We start from the raw sequence: 17,661 nt of genomic DNA, 5'->3' as shown, positions 1-17,661 counted from the left end.
GGCAGCGTCAGCCGAGCTTCCGAGTGCATCGATGCAGGCTACCAGGGCGACCGGAATGCCGAAGGAGTAGATCGGTCTCGCCGCCAATTTTTTGTTTGGTGTTTGTTTTGCATGCTTGTGTAATTGGATTTGCCTGTTCCCAAAAGCAATAAAGGTGCGATTGGAGGACTGTACTACCTGGCTGATCGCCCTTATCGTCACAGATAATCAGTAAATCTGCATCTGGGAAGTTATGTTTAAGACAACCATCTCCTTGCAAAATTGGTTAGCCCGTGCTGGGAGGAGGGGAAGTTCCCCCAACAATAAATCCTGGGTGTGTGTCTGTATAGAGTCCTGTGTGATTAAATTCTAATGATTTATTTGCAAAAATGCATTAAAAGTCTACCCTGGAGGTGAAGGCACTCGCAGGTTAGGTGTAAATTAGTTTCTCAGATTAAAGGAACCAGTTGGAAGAGAAATAATAATAATAATAATAATCTACCGGATGGAAGAACAGGAAGTTTCTTCTAGAAGTCAAATGTGTACATTAAAAAAAAATTAAGCCAACAAACTAAAACATGTCAACATTTTCCGTAACTCTCAATGCGTTACTTTCTCTTACATTAAAAAAAAATCTCTATTTTGAATTATTTACCATAAGAAAGCAAAGGTAAAAAGATACAAACAACTGTTAGGCTCAGTTTGGGTGGACTGTGAGAACCAATTCGTGTGCAGCTGCTAGGTAAACCAAGGTGCAGCTTTCCACAGATATTGCCCATGGTGAAATTACCTCCTCCATGGTATATCCGTAATAAATAACTGCACTTTAGCCAGTTTTGAAAGAACATTTTTAATACAAAATGCTACGTTTCTTTTCAATAATTCAAGAATTGAGGTACCCCCTCTGGGTCCTGAATTTTATTGAAACTTGTATATCTGTCCACAGGCTATCAGTTGAGTTTTCACTTCAGTGATTCTCTTTGCAAAACTGCTCTTTGAAATGTTTTATCTGTGGAAAACATTTGTCATTAAGTAAAGAAACAACACTAGAAGTTCATAGCATTTATTAAAAACGTTGGATTAAAAAAAAAAAAACAGCTTCCCCCAAAGGGGACATATCAGGGATATGGAAAGGGAGAGAGGAAGGAGAAAGAAAAAGAGAGTGAGTGGATATGGCCAAAATACATTATGTGCGTGTATGGAAATTTCATCGTGAAAACCATTACACTGTACACTTACTATATGCCAATAGATTTTGTAATTAAACTTCCTTTAGTGAGTAGGAATCTGTGTCCAGACACTGCAGTCTTCTCATTGCTCTTTCTAATATCAATACTAGCATCCTCATATTTAAAATATGCCAGTGAGCTGAGATCATGGGGAAATCTTTTGGTTCACATTACCAAACAACAGATCTGAGGTGATCTTTAAAGTGGCTGTCTTGCCCTCAAGTTCAGTAGATGAGATTTAACTTTATACTTAAAAGTCATGTGCATAAAAGGAGAAAGAAATGACTGGAGAAATGACTCTTAGACTTCCAATAGTGCTTACCGAGTTGCTGTTTGTGAATATGCATTTTTACACCGCCCTTTGAGAGCTCTTGCATTACCTGGTCCATTTAGCTGACCCCATTATTGGCCACTCTGTTACTTAAAAAAAAAAAATCTTTAAGACAGAGTCTCATGCAGGACTAAGTTTTATGACTGTTCCCCTATAATAATACCGGAGTTAAAATGGCTATAGGTTGTATACCAAGACTCGATGTGAAGTTACATTCCTAAATTCATTCTAACTGTCAAAAGTCTAGGTTTTTGCATTTCTTATTGAATAAAAGCAAATGTTCCTATATTTCATTAATACCTAAAACATCTACAAGTTATTGCTACGAATATTTTAATGGTATTTGCCCTAAAAGTAGCACGCAAAAACGACGTTTTCAGAAGACAGCTTCAGAGGAAAGGCAAAGCAGCATGATTTTCACCTTTCTTAAATTTGCCTAACATGAACATTCCCTCTGTAGTACAAACTGATGATACAGTCTCTACTTACCTACATTTGACTCTGTAGTACATACAAACTGATGTTATATACAGTCTCTCTACTTACCTACATTTGACTCTGTAGTACAAACTGATGTTACTACAGTCTCTACTTACATTTGAGAGACTTTATATACCGAAGTTTAACCGTGTTCTCTTCCCACACACGTTTCAGACTGTTTTGACAGAACTTGTCCAATCATTTGCTTACTTGAACACTTTAACCAAGGAGTAGAAGATATGGGTATTCGTGTTCTGCAATTGCTTTTTATTTTTACCAACAGTTTTAGATCTATGATAATGAATACAACCTTAACATCAGAAAGACTGCATTAATACTCCACGTACTTGAAAATGCTCCCAAAGCCACACTTCAAGAGGCATATTTGTTTACAGGATCGAGTAACTGTAACTCTCCCGTGTAAATATTCGGTTGTGAGTGTATGTCTGGCAGGTATTTGAATCTTCTCAGCAAGAAAATGCAGACAGGGGCTCAGGAATATTCACGTTTCCATAAAAAAGAAAGAGCCAAAATATAATTTTTTATATTCTGAATCCTATCACCGAGAGCGAGCGAGTGAGTGAGTGAGCGAGCGAGAACGCGCCTTCTCCAAGTGTGTCTGTTTTCCTCGGCCCACCGTAGGTAAACGTACACGGGGCACAAACTCCGCATTGTTTCTGCCACGCTTGCAGAGGGGCCACCACGGGTTTTCAGAATTAGGAGGCCAGCCCAGATGTGCGTGGTGGGTGTCAAGGAGGAGGCGGGGGCCCGCGGGGGTCCGACGGTGAGGGTCCCGGGACCTGAGCATGGAGCGCGGCAGAGCCGGCCGGGCTGGGCAGCGCTGGGGCCCGGGCGCGGCGTGGCAGCGCGGGCGGCGCGGCGACCGGGACTCCACGGAGCGACTCCAAGTGCGGTGGCCGCAGCGCGCCCGGACCCCGGCCCGGCTGCGGACCTGGGGGGCGACCCAGAGGGGGCGGAGAGGCCGGACTGCGGTGGAAGCGGCGGGCGGGGCGGGGAGGCCGACGGAGCGAGCCCCGGGGCCGTGAGCGAGCAGACGCCGAGCGCCCCCGCGGCCGGGCGGGCGGCGGGCGGGCGCGGCGGGGACCGGGCGCGGCGGGGACCCCGCACAGCCGCGCGCAACGCGGCTTCCTCGTGGCCCCGCCCCCGCGCGGTGCACCCCGCTCGCGGTGCTTCACTAAGTCCTGACACCAGCGCGGAACCCGCGCCTAATTAAATTAATGAGGGGTCCTTGTCAATCTCGGGTTCACGGCCGAGCGCACCGGCTACCTGGAAACTGAACTGCCGCTCCGGCCTCGCGGACACGGGGCGCTCGCTCTCTCTCTCTCTCTCATATGTACATAGATATATACATAGATATAATATCTCATCCCTCCTCTCTCGCATCTCTCTGGCTCTCTCTAATCTCTCATACACACACATATATACATTATCTGTCATCTCTCTCTAATCTCGCTCCGTCTCTCTAATCTCTCATCTCCATCCCATCTCCCGTCTCTCTATTTCTCATCCCCCCCCCCCTCCCGTCCCCGCCCCCGCCCCCCCCAGGTGCGGCGCGGCGGCCCCCCGGGAAGGGCCGGGGCCCGGGTGCGGGCGGCGGGGACTCGCGGGCCCGGCCGGGAAGTATAAATAGTGCGGCTGCAGGGCGCGGCGCCGGCTCGGCCGGAACCCCGGGCCCCGGGACGGTGGGCGAGCTCCGCCGAGCACCCGCGCGCGGGCCGGCCGCGGGCCGCCTTTTCCTCCGGGCCCCCGCCCTCCTCCCGCGCCCCCCGCCGGCCTCCACCCCCCCTCCTCCGGCCTCCCCTCCCGATCCTCCCCGCCCTCCCCTCCGTCCTCCCCTCCCTCCTCCCCCTCCTCTCACTTCTTTTCCTCCTACTTCTCCCCTTTCTTCTTTCTGCTCTTTTCCTCCCCTCCTCCCCTCCCTCCTCCCCCACCCCTGCCCCATTGATGTGCTGTTATTGGGGGGGCTGGAGCAGTAAAAAAAGAAGGAAAAAAGGAGCGGGGCTCAGCGGGGAGAGGTCGGGCGCGGGCCGGCGGGCGGCGATGGAAGAACTCACGGCGTTCGTCTCCAAGTCCTTCGACCAGAAAGTGAAGGAGAAGAAGGAGGCCATCACCTACCGGGAGGTGCTGGAGAGCGGGCCGCTGCGCGGGGCCAGGGAGCCGGGCGGCTGCGCCGAGCCGGGCCGCGACGACCGCAGCAGCCCCGCGCTCCGGGCGCCCGGCGTTGGCGGCGGCGTTGGCGGCGGCGTTGGTGGCGGCGGCGCGGGCGGAGGCGGCGGCGGCGGCGGAGGGCGCTCCCCCGTCCGGGACCTGGACATGGGAGCCGCCGAGCGAAGCCGGGAGCCGGGCAGCCCGCGGCTGACCGAGGGTAACGGCCGACCCCCCACCCCCACCCCGCCACCGCGCCCCAGCTCCGGGCCACGCTCCCCACCCCACCCCGCACCCCAACTCCAGCCCACGCTCCCTTCCCGCCTTCCCGGCCTTTCCCGGGCGGGAGACACCCGGGTCGGCCGGGGAGGGGCGGCCCGCGCAGGGCCCCGGCGGGGAGCGGGCCGGCCAGGCCCGGGTGCGCACGCTCGCGGGCGGGCGGGCGGGGTCCCGCCGTGGGAGGGGGCGCGGGGCACGTCCGGCCCTAGCTGTCCCGCTGTGCCCGCACGCAGCCCGGCCCGCGCTCAGCCCGGCCCGCGGGACCGCAGGCGGACGTGGAAGTTCGCGCGGGGCGCGATCTGCCCGGCGGGAGGGGAGCGGGCTGGGGCTCGCAACGCGGCCCGACGGAGGCTGCTGCCTCCCGGGGCGCAGGGGGTCGGGGCCCGAGCGGAGAGCGCCGAGATGCGGGCAGCCACGGTCGCGCCCCGGGCCGCCGCCCCGGACTCCCCGGGGACGCTCCGCTGAGACCCCGCATCCTGGGAGCGGGGATGGGGGTGGGGTGGCCCGGGAACCAAAACTTCCCGCTCCGCCGGAGCTCGGGTCCATTCTGCGCCTTCGCCTCCCCGGATGCGGCGTCCGGGTTTCTATTTCGAGGACCGGAGCGCGTGTTTATTTGGTGACGGCTGGGGATGGGCCCGGGCTCTCGGGGCGGCTGGGGTGGCCACCCGGGGTCCGGAGCCTCCTGGCCTCCGCGGTGGGCCGGTGGGCCGCCGGCCCGCTCGTCCTGCTCGGAAGGAGCTCCACGGTAAAATTAACGCGGCGCGCGGCGCTGCTGCCGGCGCCCTGCGCTGCCATGTTCTTCCAATTAAGAAAATATGTGGCGTGCCCAGGATCCAGCCTGTAAGCGAGCAATTAAGTGGTGTCTAACGTGGTCTGTTCCTGCTTAGGCCATTAAGTGGAAATTTGGGGGTGAAGTGGAAATTATATGAAGTCTATTAATCAACTTCGATTTGGACTTCTTTCCTTTACAGCCCCCAAACTTTAAAGGGGCATCCACTTGTGTGGATGACGAGAAGCAGACAAAGCCTTTCTACACACACGCAACACACACACACACACACACAAAACACACTCTTTGGCAGGCTCTGTGGGGTGCGGTTCCGTGTTTAAATCCACTGCAACATCACGGGGAACATTCTCCTCTTAAATGGATCTCTAGTGTCTGCGATCACCGGTCCGCTTCCTTCCCGCAGGAAGGACAAATGCCCACAAAATGAACCCTGACACCGAGCCAGGCCGGCTGCGAGTTCGGATGACTGTGTGGAAAAGGCAGTCTGGCCTGTTTTCGAGGCTAAAACTGGAAAGCGATGGGGGTCCCAGGCCTCCCACCGCGCGCCTCCCCGGGCCGCGGACCGAGGCCTCCCGGTGGGCTCTGGTCTGAAACCTGGCCCGGCGTCCGGACGTCCTTCCTGGGGTCCTTGATTTCCAAACTCGGGGCCAGGCCCCATCGCTTGGTGTATGAGCTGTTCTAGAAACGGGTTTTTGACTCCCCTGTTGATGGCAAAGAGCCGCAGAGAGCCTAGGCCATGCTAGAAGCCCGGCTGGGAGGGTGCACACCGCCTCGGCTCGGGCAGAGATGGAGGTCAGGGCGGTCTTTACGTGGAGGCCTTTGGGTGTGCATGTGCGCGCGCGCGTGTGTGCACGCGTGTGTGCTCCCTCCGTGGCTCCGGACGCCCACGCTCGCCGAGCTCCTGTTTTTAAAGGGGGAAGGACAGGAAAGTGGCGGCAGCGGATGTGCGCTAGCTACCCCACCGCAGAGAATGCATATTTTATTAAGCATCGGAGCGGCTGGATGCATGAAAGGGCTCCGAGCGACCAATAGAAACCGAGGATCGGGAATGTTCTTCGTGAACCTGTTGATCTCTGTGGGTTTCAGCGTTTAGGGTCGAGTGTGCGTTTCCACGGGGGAGGGCGGGGAGCGAGCAGACGCGGTGGTGGGCTCCGCCGCCCTCCTCGGCCGCCCCTCTGCCGCCGCCCGCCTCTGGCCCGGCGTGGGCCGCGACACCTCCGGGCCGCCAACATGGCGTGGGCGCCTGTGCTCCCACGACCTGGTGGGGATAGGGTGGCGCAGAGGCTGTCCAGCAGCCCGTGGAACCATCCGGAAGGCCTGGCCCGGGCCCTGGGACGGCGTCCGGCGCCCCGGGAGGCAGAGGCCCGCGCCACGCAGCGCCGAGGTCTTCTCCCGCAGCGACCCTTCCGCCGCCCCAATTGTTCTGAAATTAGAGCATCGAGGTTGCGGGGGACCGAAGGCTCGCGGCGAGGAGAGCGGGCCTGACCCGCGGCCGGCCCTCCGAGGACGGCCGGCGTGACAGGCCGGCGCGTGGCCTCGCCGCGCCTTTTAACCACGCGCGCGCTCGGGGCGCGGCCGGGCGCGGCGCGTTTGATGTGTGCCAGTGTGTGGGCGCTCGAGAGTGCGGGAGGGAGGGCGCCGTGTGCCGGGGGTGGGAGGGGGAGGTGGGGGGCGAGGCCGCGGGGGCAGGGCGCACCCTGACCCGGGCGGCCCCCCGCCGAGGCGGCTCCGGTGCGCATCCCGCACGCCCCGGCTCCCGGCGGGACAGGGGGGGGGGGCCTCAATTGCGGGAGGGGGCGGGGGAGCATTCTCGATCCTTCCTGCAGACAAGCCTGGTAACGGGTTTGCTGTGCCGTGTGTTTTTTTGTCCTGTGTGCCGGTGTGTGGCCGGTGCGTGCGTGGGGCGATGCACGTGTGCTCCGGCCCGCGGCGCCCTCTCCAGTGTCCCCTGATCTGAAGGAGCGCAAGGACGATGCGAAAGGGATGGAGGACGAAGGCCAGACCAAGATCAAGCAGAGGCGAAGTCGGACCAATTTCACCCTGGAACAACTCAACGAGCTGGAGAGGCTTTTCGATGAGACCCACTACCCTGACGCCTTCATGCGCGAGGAGCTGAGCCAGCGGCTGGGGCTGTCCGAGGCCCGAGTGCAGGTACCCGCCGGGCCGGGCGGGACGGGAGGCCACCGGGCGGAGGCTTCCGGGCGCCGAGGCGGGGAGGGGTGTCTTCGCTGGGCTTCGGGCTCCCCGAGGCAAACCTCAATCCTCCAGTCTCCCGCCACCCCCCATCTCCCCACACGTGTTCCCCGAAGAAGGAAGCAGTGCTGGGCTTGCTCCCAGAGTCTCTACCAACTGCACCCCGTTAGCCTCGCGTCGTCTTTAATGTGGTTTAATTCTAATGGGCCTACTTTTATAAGCCTTAAAAAAAAATCCCACAGAAAATCGTTTTATCTCTGGATGCTTTAAAAAGTTCCCTTGAGTGTGTTCCTCTCTGGACGTGGAGTTCCGTCGAGGGTCTGCCCCGGGATGTAAGCTTGCCGAGCGGATATGCCAATTAGGTTTATAGATGTACGGACTATAAAGAAAATTAGTAACTGTTAAGCGCAGAAATTTACAGTCCGCTGGTGGAGGCTCCGTCTCAAACCCGGTGTGGAGCAGAGGAGGAGCGAGTGCGTTGGGGGTTCTGTTTTGTTCTGTGTTGACCAAGGCCAGGGACCTGAGTGCAGAGAAATTCCATTTTTACACGGTCTGAAGCCTCATCTCCAGCAAGGGCTCATCCCTGCAAATTAGAATAGCCGCGGATTTTTCTTTATTGGTCGTTGAGGTGGATTGTAATCGCAAAAGTGGCTCTGGGAGGCCTCTGAGAGAGAAAATGATATGCGTCCGTGCATAGGATTCCAGGTTTATGGGAACAAATTTAAACGTTTCAGATTGTATTTCCGCTCAAATAATAAAAGAGGAGAAAATGATGGTCATTATTTGTTTGAACACATGGAGCAGTTTTAGGCTAGAATGCCTGCAGCTGTTCTAAAGTATGGCTGTAACAGATACTCCCGGGGTCTCTGGGCGCGGAGACGGCCATCTGTAGAGAACTAGGCGCAATTCTTTTGGGGGCTCCCCGGCATCTTGTAATAGGATCAGGAAGAAAGGGGACTCGTAAGGTTGAAGGAGGAATAGAATAATAGGCAGCCGTGGCGAGCATGGTGTCAGACTCCCCTTGAAAGCCTTCCCTGCCTTTTGCTGTATGCTCAGACATCTCTGGAGGCTACCAAACCCCTTAACGCAGTGATGATTATTACAGGTCTGAGTAATAGTATCTCAATTCTAATTCTTCGGGGGGGGGGGGGAGGGGGAGGCAAGAAGCCTCAGGCCATGGGAATGACACAAAGGTTGTCATCCAGGCACAAAACCCACCCCTTTATTATATTAAATAGCAGGGGCATTTTTGAAGATTCACATTCATGTGACACTTGCTTTCAAAAGTAGAACAGGAAAAGCTCTGAAACAATATTTTCCTTTCATGGGATTTTTTTAAAGCATTAATTTGTGAATCAGTCAATATGCTGTATGATTGGAACTCAAGTGTAAAAAGTCAGCTTTATTTGAATCTTTAAAAATAATTTGTCATACTGCCTCTCTAAAAGTTGGCAATTATTTAAGAAGACTAGATTTAGTATTCAGGAGTTTCTAGAGTCAAGCTCCATCCACCCCCCACTTTGGGGGAGGGCTGTTCTTTTTTCTTACTTAAGAACATTGTTGTTGGTCTTCCTTATTTAAGTTTCAGTACTATCCTCCCCCCCCCCATCTTCCCTACTGTCCTAACTGCAGGCAGTGCCTTTTCCTATAAAAGCAAATTAGATTATCATGATAATGACACAATTATTCTGCTGCTGGGTTACACTCTGCTGCACAGAAGAACACAGAAATCCTAAACTTCTTTGTTGTGAGGCTGTTATGACACTAATTACCTCTCCCTCCTTACAACCTACCCCCCCAAATAAAGTATTTGCTTTAGTGTTTGGTTTTTGTTCAAGATAAAGCTAATTAATATTACAGGCTATTACTGAGCCCATTCTTTTTAGGCCCTAAGTGGGCAAACATTTAAACCCATTATCACGTTGGTGTCAGGTACCAGGGAGCATCTGGGGCCTTGGGGATCCTAATGTGGAAGGATGAAACCAGGGCTAGAAGTAATTTATCAAGAAACAGTTCATATTTCAGTAGTGGGTGAAATCCTCCTATTTCTGAACCTCATTTACATTTTTAATTTTGGAAATTAGCGCTGTTTTATATAAACCATAGGTTGCTTGTTTGATGTTGAAGACCATGCCTAAAATGCTAGTATTCTAGTAACTTAAAACATTTTTGGGGTAGTAACATTTAGGATTTTCCCCCCCTCCAATTTGTAGGTTTGGTTTCAAAACCGAAGAGCTAAATGTAGAAAACAAGAAAATCAACTCCATAAAGGTATGCTTCTTATAAGACATAAAACACTTACTATGCTAAGTAAAAAAGAGGCGGGGATGGGAACGAGAGAGATCTTATTCCTTGAGTTAAGAAACTCCTCTAAAGACAGTTGCTGAAAGTTCTAAAGTTTAGAATAAATGTATTTTAATGATGGCAGCCATAGTTCAAAATAGCAGTCCAGTTCTGGTATGATCCTTTAGAATCTGGGAAACAAAGGTAGAAATGTTCCCTTCACGTTATTACTGTGTTCCCCTATTTTTTTTTACAGGTGTTCTGATCGGGGCTGCCAGCCAGTTTGAAGCATGTAGAGTTGCACCCTATGTCAACGTAGGAGCCTTAAGGATGCCCTTCCAACAGGCAAGTTACAGCCTAGTACCAAAGCTGTTTCTAAATGTGAAGGGGTGGGGGGAGCCTCAATTCTTGCTTGGACTGTTGAGCCCCAATGCCCAGGCAGCTGGAGAATCGATTTCAAGATGATATAATGGGCCCACTCCCCTTTAAAATCCTATACAGTGTGGAGGTCTTGAATGCCTAGCCCTTCCTGTTTTCAAGAGAATCCCCAAAGGGGTCTGAGCGCAGCAACTGGTCTTTTTTAAAATGCAGTAAAGATTGCACTTGAGGAGGAGAAGGAAAAGCCTTTTGATTATGATTTTGTCAAATCTAATACACAGGTTAGTCCTAAAGTGTTTCTAAGGCAACCCTCTAAATATTATTTTTCTAGGTATTTCCCACCTCTTAGTCACTTTAAATGTCTCTGGTGGAAGAAAAATAAATACAAGTATTCCCAACTCAGACTTGTTTTTTTAAAAGCTATCTCTGCAAACAAAGCTTTGTCTCTGATGGAAGGGAAAGCCTTGATTTTTCTAGGGCCACCCTACCCCAGCAATCCCTTTCTTGGCGGTGGAGAAGAAACCTGGAAGACCACATTTAAAAATGACAGCCTGGAGGCATGATTTAATCCTGGGAAATCCCTGCGCTCTGCACTCCCCACTCTCTGAGCCTCAGGGCAAATCCTTTCCCAACCAGCACCTGACCTTCCCCTTCCTTAGCTAGGACCCCCTGCCTTCTTTACAGGGCTGTGTTGTGGTGAGTTAGATGGTACTGGTCAGTGCCCCGACTAGGGTGGACCCCTGCGGATAGCCCCATGCTTTCAGAGACAGTGTTGGGGAGACCTTAGCTTATTAGCACCACAGTCCTCTGGCATTCTCCAGTAGGGTTTTGAAATAGGAAAAGAGAATGGAGGAAGAGGAAGGGTAGAACTTAAAGAAGACTGGTCCTTCTTGGAAAGCCAAGTTCCTCTGCCTAGCAGAAGCAAGACCTCCTTAGAGATGTTAGAGTCATGATTTCTGGCACCAAAGGAAACCTTCTGATTCAGAATATGTATTTTAACAAGATGCCCAGGTATTCCCCCTCCCCCCCATTTGCTTCTATTGAAGTTTGAAGTCTGGGCCTCTTGCCTGTTCAGCTTGTGTGCTGAGTGCCCAGCTGGAAGTCTCCCACTTGAGCCAGGCCCCCTTCCATGCACCCCTAGATCTTGTGACAGTCACAGCTAGGAGTCCAGTGCACAGTTTCTCCAGATACACTGGAGATCCCCAAACTTCCCTAAGTGTGTGTGTGGGGGGGGGGGAGTTTTGTAGTTTGCTCAGTCCTGGGACAGAGTGGGCACTGCAGACCAGGCAGGTCACCTCTGACCTTTCCAGTATAGCGTGGTTATTTTGAGGTAGATGATGTCTTAGCACCACAAACGAAGTCTCTTGCTTATTCTCAGATCTCCAGGATGGGGTGGTAGGGTGGGGTAGGGTGGGGCTGGGGGAGTCGGCCCCAGATTCAGTCAGGACAAGGAGACAGACACCCTGGGTGGAAGCTTAGCCCAAGCCCCCTCCCCCGTCCCCGCCGGACGCCGTTAATGCTCTGTTTCTATTCTGTTGTCACCCTAGGATAGTCATTGCAACGTGACGCCCTTGTCCTTTCAGGTTCAGGCCCAGCTGCAGCTGGACAGCGCCGTGGCGCACGCGCACCACCACCTGCACCCGCACCTGGCCGCGCACGCGCCCTACATGATGTTCCCAGCGCCGCCCTTCGGACTGCCGCTGGCCACGCTGGCCGCAGACTCGGCGTCCGCCGCCTCGGTGGTGGCTGCCGCCGCCGCCGCCAAGACCACCAGCAAGAACTCCAGCATCGCCGATCTCAGACTGAAAGCCAAAAAGCACGCGGCCGCCCTGGGCCTGTGACGCCGCCGCGCGCGCCCTGCGCCCCGGAGCCGGCCCCGCACGCACCCCAGGCCCCTACACCGCTTCTCCTCGCCCCCTCCCGCCCCGCCACGCCCCCCCGCCCGGCTCCGCGCGCCCCGCCGCCACCCCGCGCCACCCCGCCGGGGGGAGGAGAGACCGGACACGGGGAGCGCGGGGGCCGCGTGGACGCCCTGCGCAGCCGGACTCGCGCGGAAGTCAGACTTCGTGTCAACAGAGCGAGAGAGGGAAGGATCGCGTTTCTTATTGCTATTCGGCGAGAGAACGACAGGGCAAAGCGACCACGAGATATTTTATACGTTTAAAAAAAAAAACACGGGAAAATAACCCGGATGAAGCTGGAGACGGGGCGGGGGGGTCACCCGCGTCTGCGTGCGGTGCGTGTTTTCCACGTGGGCGGAGAAGGCAGGCAGGAGGCAGAGCCGAGCTCGGTGAGCGCGCGGGAAGCCCACGGGTTCTGGAAAGGCCCTTCCTCCGCGACGTTCACTTCACCAGGAGACATCTGATCCGAGAGGCGGGCCCCGCATGCGGGGCCTCGTGTGGAAAACCCAGCGTGCATGGTGGAGCAAGACGAGCGGAAATCGGTGTGCGCGCGCGGAGGGGACACGCCCAGTGTGCGCGCGCGCGCGGAGGGGACACTCTAAGACACGCTTAAGAAATGGGTGCCACGGACAGCAGTCCCCCGGAAGCGCTGGCGGGATGGTGGGCCCCCGACGGCGCGCTCCGGGTTGCATGCGGCTCCTCTTCCACGGATGGCGTCTTCCCTCCCCCGGACCCCGGCGCCTCACACCGACCCCTCCCGCGCTGCCGGGCGCCATGGACACCCATCTGTCCCTACATTTGGACGTGGGGTTGCAAAGAGAGAGAGAGAAAAAAAAAAAAAAACAAAGCACCAGGGGGGGAAAGTACACTTTCATCCCCCCAAGAAGCTAGAGGCCAGGCGGGCAGAAACAACCAGGAAAGGAGAAGACAGCGGACCGCAATGAGTAACTTGGGTCTGTGACCTCCTCCGCCACACCTGGGCGCGGAACCAGGGTTCTCCCCTCCCACGTCTCCCTTTCCCCCGCGTTTCTCCTGCTGTTCCCGGACGTCCGACCCCAGGACTGCGCTCCCGGTCACCCCCAGCCCAGACCCACCTTCAACCACACCCCGCTAGGCACAGGCGCTAGGTGTGTGTGTAAAATATGTGGATACACACTCGAACAAAGTTTATTTTGGCTATGATGTGTGACTCGATGGCGGACCTTGAACATTCACATTGTATCTCACCAAGGTGTAGCTATCCAAGGGAGCTCCTTGTGTCGTTTGTTTCCATTCGTGTAGCTATTTAAACGGGAGGGACAACTTGGACTGAAGCAGCTGTACCCTAGTCCTCAAGCAAAGCCTCCTCAAGGGGTGTTTTCTTTTCTCTTCTTCTTTCTTCCTTCTTTCCTTTTAATTTACAAGAAAGAAGAAAAGCTCTTCTCGGTGAACTTTGGTATCTGCGGTTGAGCTTTGTAAACTATTTGTTCTCCATGAAAACAAGATTATTTATATTTTGCCATATTTTTTCTAGCGTATTAAGTTATTTTAAGCCAACGGAGACGCTGTTCTCTCCAGACGTGTTGTCAGTACGAAAATGTGTCTGCTCCACTTCTGTTAAACCTTTCAAATAAGTGCCAAGCTCTTACTCGAAGACACTTTGCGATCGATTGAATGAAAAACAGTCTTGTTTCATTTGACGGGGTTCGCGTCATCTTTGTTCCTGTTACTATTAAAATATCCGGGATAGTCCTTCTTTCTTTTTTTTTTTTCCCCCCCTTCTTGATGGATGTGTATCTTCTCTCGAATATCCAAACTTGGGGGGCGCTGGCCTCCCTCCCCGCGCGGTCCCTGCACCCCAGGTTTGGTGGTGCCGCAGCGTGGCTGCCCGGACCTAACAGCCACACCACGAAGGCGGAAGCCCCTTCCCGAGGCCTTCTCCTCACCTCCTTCATTTGTCCAGCTTGGGGAAGACGAGGAGCGGCTCCCGCAATCCTCCCCGCACAGCGGGCCCCAGGCCCCGGCCCTCTCGGGCCCACAGTTTGGCTGGTGGGGCGCACTGGGGAGAGACCCCGCCGCCCTCGGACGGCCCCAGAAGGGGGAGGGACGTCGGGGGATCCCGGACAGGAGGGCCCCGAAGTGGCAGGAGAAGGCGCCCAGGCCGTGGCTACCCATGTCCCCGCAGCCTCGCGCGAACGCCATAGCGCGGGGAGGCCGCGCCGACGCTGCGGCCCGGCTCCCGCTGTCACCCCCGCGGGGCAAGATCTTCCTGGGGGAGGAAGGGACATGAAGGCCCGGGCAGCCGCCTTAGGGGTGGGGGCGCCGGGGCCGGGCGTGTGCACCCGCAAGCTCCAGCGCCGGTTGCGGGTTCTGACACGTCCTGGGACCCTCGACGGGGGGGTTCAGAGGTCACAGCAGGAGAAGCCAGCCTAGAAATCTGGGGCGGTGCGAGATTCAGGGGGAGGTCCCCGCGGGCTCTAGGAGCTGGACCTCGGGGCGCAGGGTTCGCGGCCCGGCCCTGGAACAGCTCGTGCCCCCGACCTCTCCCTGGAGCGCCCGGGGCCTCGGTGCCTTCGGTCGCACGTTCCAAGCTAGGCAGGGCCCAGGGCTCGGAGGCTCGTCCTGCCCGGCTGGGGCCAAACCCTTTTAGACAGGGGTCCCCCCGCCCCCCGGCCATCCCCAGGAACGGCGGGCAAGCCCAGCACGCGGGCCGCTTGGGTGGAAACTCAATGGGGAATTTTGGTAAAGGATCCTCACCTTCAGCTCCAACGTTTCCAGGCGTGTGAACCCTTCCCAGTTACAGCCCCGTGTTTGGCGGGGTTCTAAAAGAGATTGTTGGAGACAGAAGTAGTGCGAAGGACCCCATTATCCGCAATGGATCCCAGTAAGAATGGGGCCCTTGCTTGGGGCTGAACTGATAATGAACATCTATTTCGAGTTCCCCTGCTCCAGATTCAGAACTTTTTTACATCCTCAGATGGCAATACTTTAGTATAATGCAATGTTCACGTTTCAGAATTATTTTGATTTCTGAAAAGTCAACCTGGGATCCTGTTGGGTTTCTTCCTTTTATTCTTCTTCCTTCCACCCCTCCTCCTCCTTCTCCTCCTCCTCCTCCTCCTCCTCCCCCACCACCACCACCTCTTCTTCTTCTTCTTCTTCTTCTTCTTCTTCTTCTTCTTCTTCTTCTTCTTCTTCTTCTTCTTCTTCTTCTTCTTCTTCTTCTTCTTCTCCTCCTCCTCCTCCTCCTCCTCCTCCTCCTCCTCCTCCTCCTCCTCCTCCTCCTCCTCCTCCTCCTCCTCCTCCTCCTCCTCCTCCTCCTCCTCCTCCTCCTCCTCCTCCTCCTCCTCCTCCTCCTCCTATACCTGCCTCCTCCTCCTATACCTGCCTCCTCCTCCTCTTCTTCCTCCTCCTCTTTTCTTCTTCCTCCTCCTCCTCCTCCTCCTCCTCCTCCTCCTCCTCCTCCTCCTCCTCTTCTTCTTCTTCTTCTTCTTCTTCTTCTTCTTCTTCTTCTTCTTCTTCTTCTTCTTCTTCTTCTTCTCCTTCTTCTTCTCCTCCTCCTCCTCTTCCTCCTCCTCTTCCTCCTCTTCTTTTCTCTTCCCCCTCCTCCTCCTCCTCCTCTTCTTCTTCCTCCTCTTTTCCTTCTCAAATCAGTTTACACCATAAATCGCAAACATTTGTAATAAGATCTCAAGATTGTTTATTTTGCATAACCTCAACCACTTGACTATGTGAAACACAGTACAGAAAGTCTGTGAAATCAGTTTAATGTGTGTCAGGGAATTAAAGGCTAAATCCTTTTCATGGCATAAACAAAAGCATTTAAGACTGTTTTGATTGTCAGTCTCCCAGTTTTAAAACAGTCTTACAATTGACTATTAATTTTGGACTCCTTATGTGCAAAAATAATTACTGAAGTTATATCCTGCTTTAATTAAATGTTTCTGGGCAGAAGAAAATGGCATTCTACACAAGGAAGTGAGTGTATGTTTTTTAACCTATTATTACAGTTCAAACATAAATAAAAGCCGGCAAATTCCAATGGGGAGAAAAAGGCCTGAATTGGTTTCTTAATGTGCCATTAGAACAGTTAGTCAAGATGCATTAATGCAACATCACAAACCCAGAAATAATAAATATGTCACTCTAACGAGAGCGTTAACTTATGGATAATTAATTCAACATAGTTCTTTCGTTTCACATGGAATGTTTTATTTTTGACCTGTCTGACTACTGTGATGCTTGTTTTCTCAAAATCTAATTTATATAGGCTTGGAATATACATAATTCATCACTCCTCTTGATATATGTATACACACCCCGAATTTTAAATCTTTACACTTATGGTTGGATGTTTACTAGCATGTTTGCAAGGCAACTGAAATAAAAACATGAAAACATGAAAAAGTGTCAACATTGTATTGAAAGCAGGTGCTTACCCTTGCACAAAGTTGAAAACCAAAAACACTAAAAAGGATTAGATAATTTTCAGGCTCAGGTTCAGAATGAACACTGAGCGTTTCAGGCAGGGAGGGAACTTTGTTTTATAAGAAAATATGGAAATCTTCAAGAAAGATGTACAGATGTGAGCATATAACACAGCAGATGCCTAGGCAATTCCTTCGTTTCTCTAATTCACGAAACAAAATTCCTCAAGTCTTGGGGTATTTTTTTGCATCAGTCAATGCAACAGTTTCATATGCATTCAATACAGGAAAATTTAGTGTAGTACTTACATGTACTTCTATTGGCATGAGACAAGGTTTTCAAATATAATCAAATAAATCACATAGGGACAAGTAAGCATCTTTTCTCTTTTCTTTTTCTTTTTTTCTTGGTTGAAGAAACTGACCATATGTCCTGAGTAGGGATCTTTGTAGATTCTTCATCAAGCACACAATCTGGAACACTACACTTCCAGGATTCATCGTGGCCATTGACTAGCTCTGTGCTTTTGGATCTTCCTGGGTCTGTTACCTTATTGGTTAATGATGGCACTAATAGTATCTGCCTTATGAAATTACTGGGAGAACTAAATGAGTTCATATATAAAGTCCTCAGAACAAAACCTTGCATGTATACTCTAAACAGTAAATAATAATTGGTTTCTCTGAAGAGCCTGATAAGCTTTGATCTTTGTAGTGAAAACCTTAGGAGAAAATAAAGTATTGCAAGATTTCTTCTTGTGGGCAGTGCCTACTATTTTGTGATCCTGGCTAATTATGTTGTGGCCGATGCCACAAGATGGTCAGGAGACTTACCTTCAAGAGCCTGTAGAGACTGTACCTCACTCTACACACAGAAGGTAGTATTGTTACTCTAGTTAGTATGACCAGCTGACTAACTGGGCCCCAGGGCCTGGATCTTCCTCAAGGGGCTTACCGTTGTCCAGGGAGAGACAGTTCATCAATCCACATGGCAGTGCCAGGCGGTCTAAAATGAATTTTGTGCAACCGAATGGCTGGACAACACATGTGGGTGACTTGATGCATTTGGGGAAAGTGAACCTTCCTTAGAAATGAGTCCCCTTAGAAAGGAATGGCGGAGCGACACCCAGAGGTTAAGAAGCACACTCTGTTAGAAGTAAATGTCTACCATATGTGGCTGCGGTTTGGTCTCTGGAGAGCCGTCTGCCTTTGCCTCAGCAGCCCACGTTTACAGAGCATTAGCAGC

The 17,661-nt window shown here is 53.1% G+C and overlaps 1 protein-coding gene across 2 annotated transcripts; it reads left to right on the top strand.

The window, feature by feature from the left end:
• Positions 1-3,887: 3,887 nt before the first annotated feature.
• On the top strand, positions 3,888-11,965 carry Shox2 (short stature homeobox 2). Of its 2 annotated transcripts, none has more exons than XM_042685751.1 (5): positions 3,888-4,405; positions 7,197-7,405; positions 9,661-9,718; positions 9,987-10,075; positions 11,656-11,965. In XM_042685751.1, the coding sequence occupies exons 1-5, from the start codon at positions 3,985-3,987 to the stop codon at positions 11,947-11,949; spliced, it is 1,071 nt and encodes a 356-aa protein (XP_042541685.1). In that variant the 5' UTR covers positions 3,888-3,984; the 3' UTR covers positions 11,950-11,965. The 2 variants fall into 2 exon arrangements, with proteins under 2 accessions (XP_042541685.1, XP_042541686.1); XM_042685752.1 differs by having other exon boundaries at positions 4,081-4,405; positions 11,692-11,965.
• The last annotated feature ends 5,696 nt before the right edge of the window (positions 11,966-17,661 follow it).

This window comes from Dipodomys spectabilis, unplaced genomic scaffold (assembly GCF_019054845.1).
Source record: "Dipodomys spectabilis isolate Male_0828 unplaced genomic scaffold, ASM1905484v1 ptg000095l, whole genome shotgun sequence".
Lineage (NCBI taxonomy): Eukaryota > Metazoa > Chordata > Mammalia > Rodentia > Heteromyidae > Dipodomys > Dipodomys spectabilis.
The sequence above is the reverse complement of the archived record's forward strand: the minus strand, read 5'-3'. Positions and strand labels throughout refer to the sequence as shown.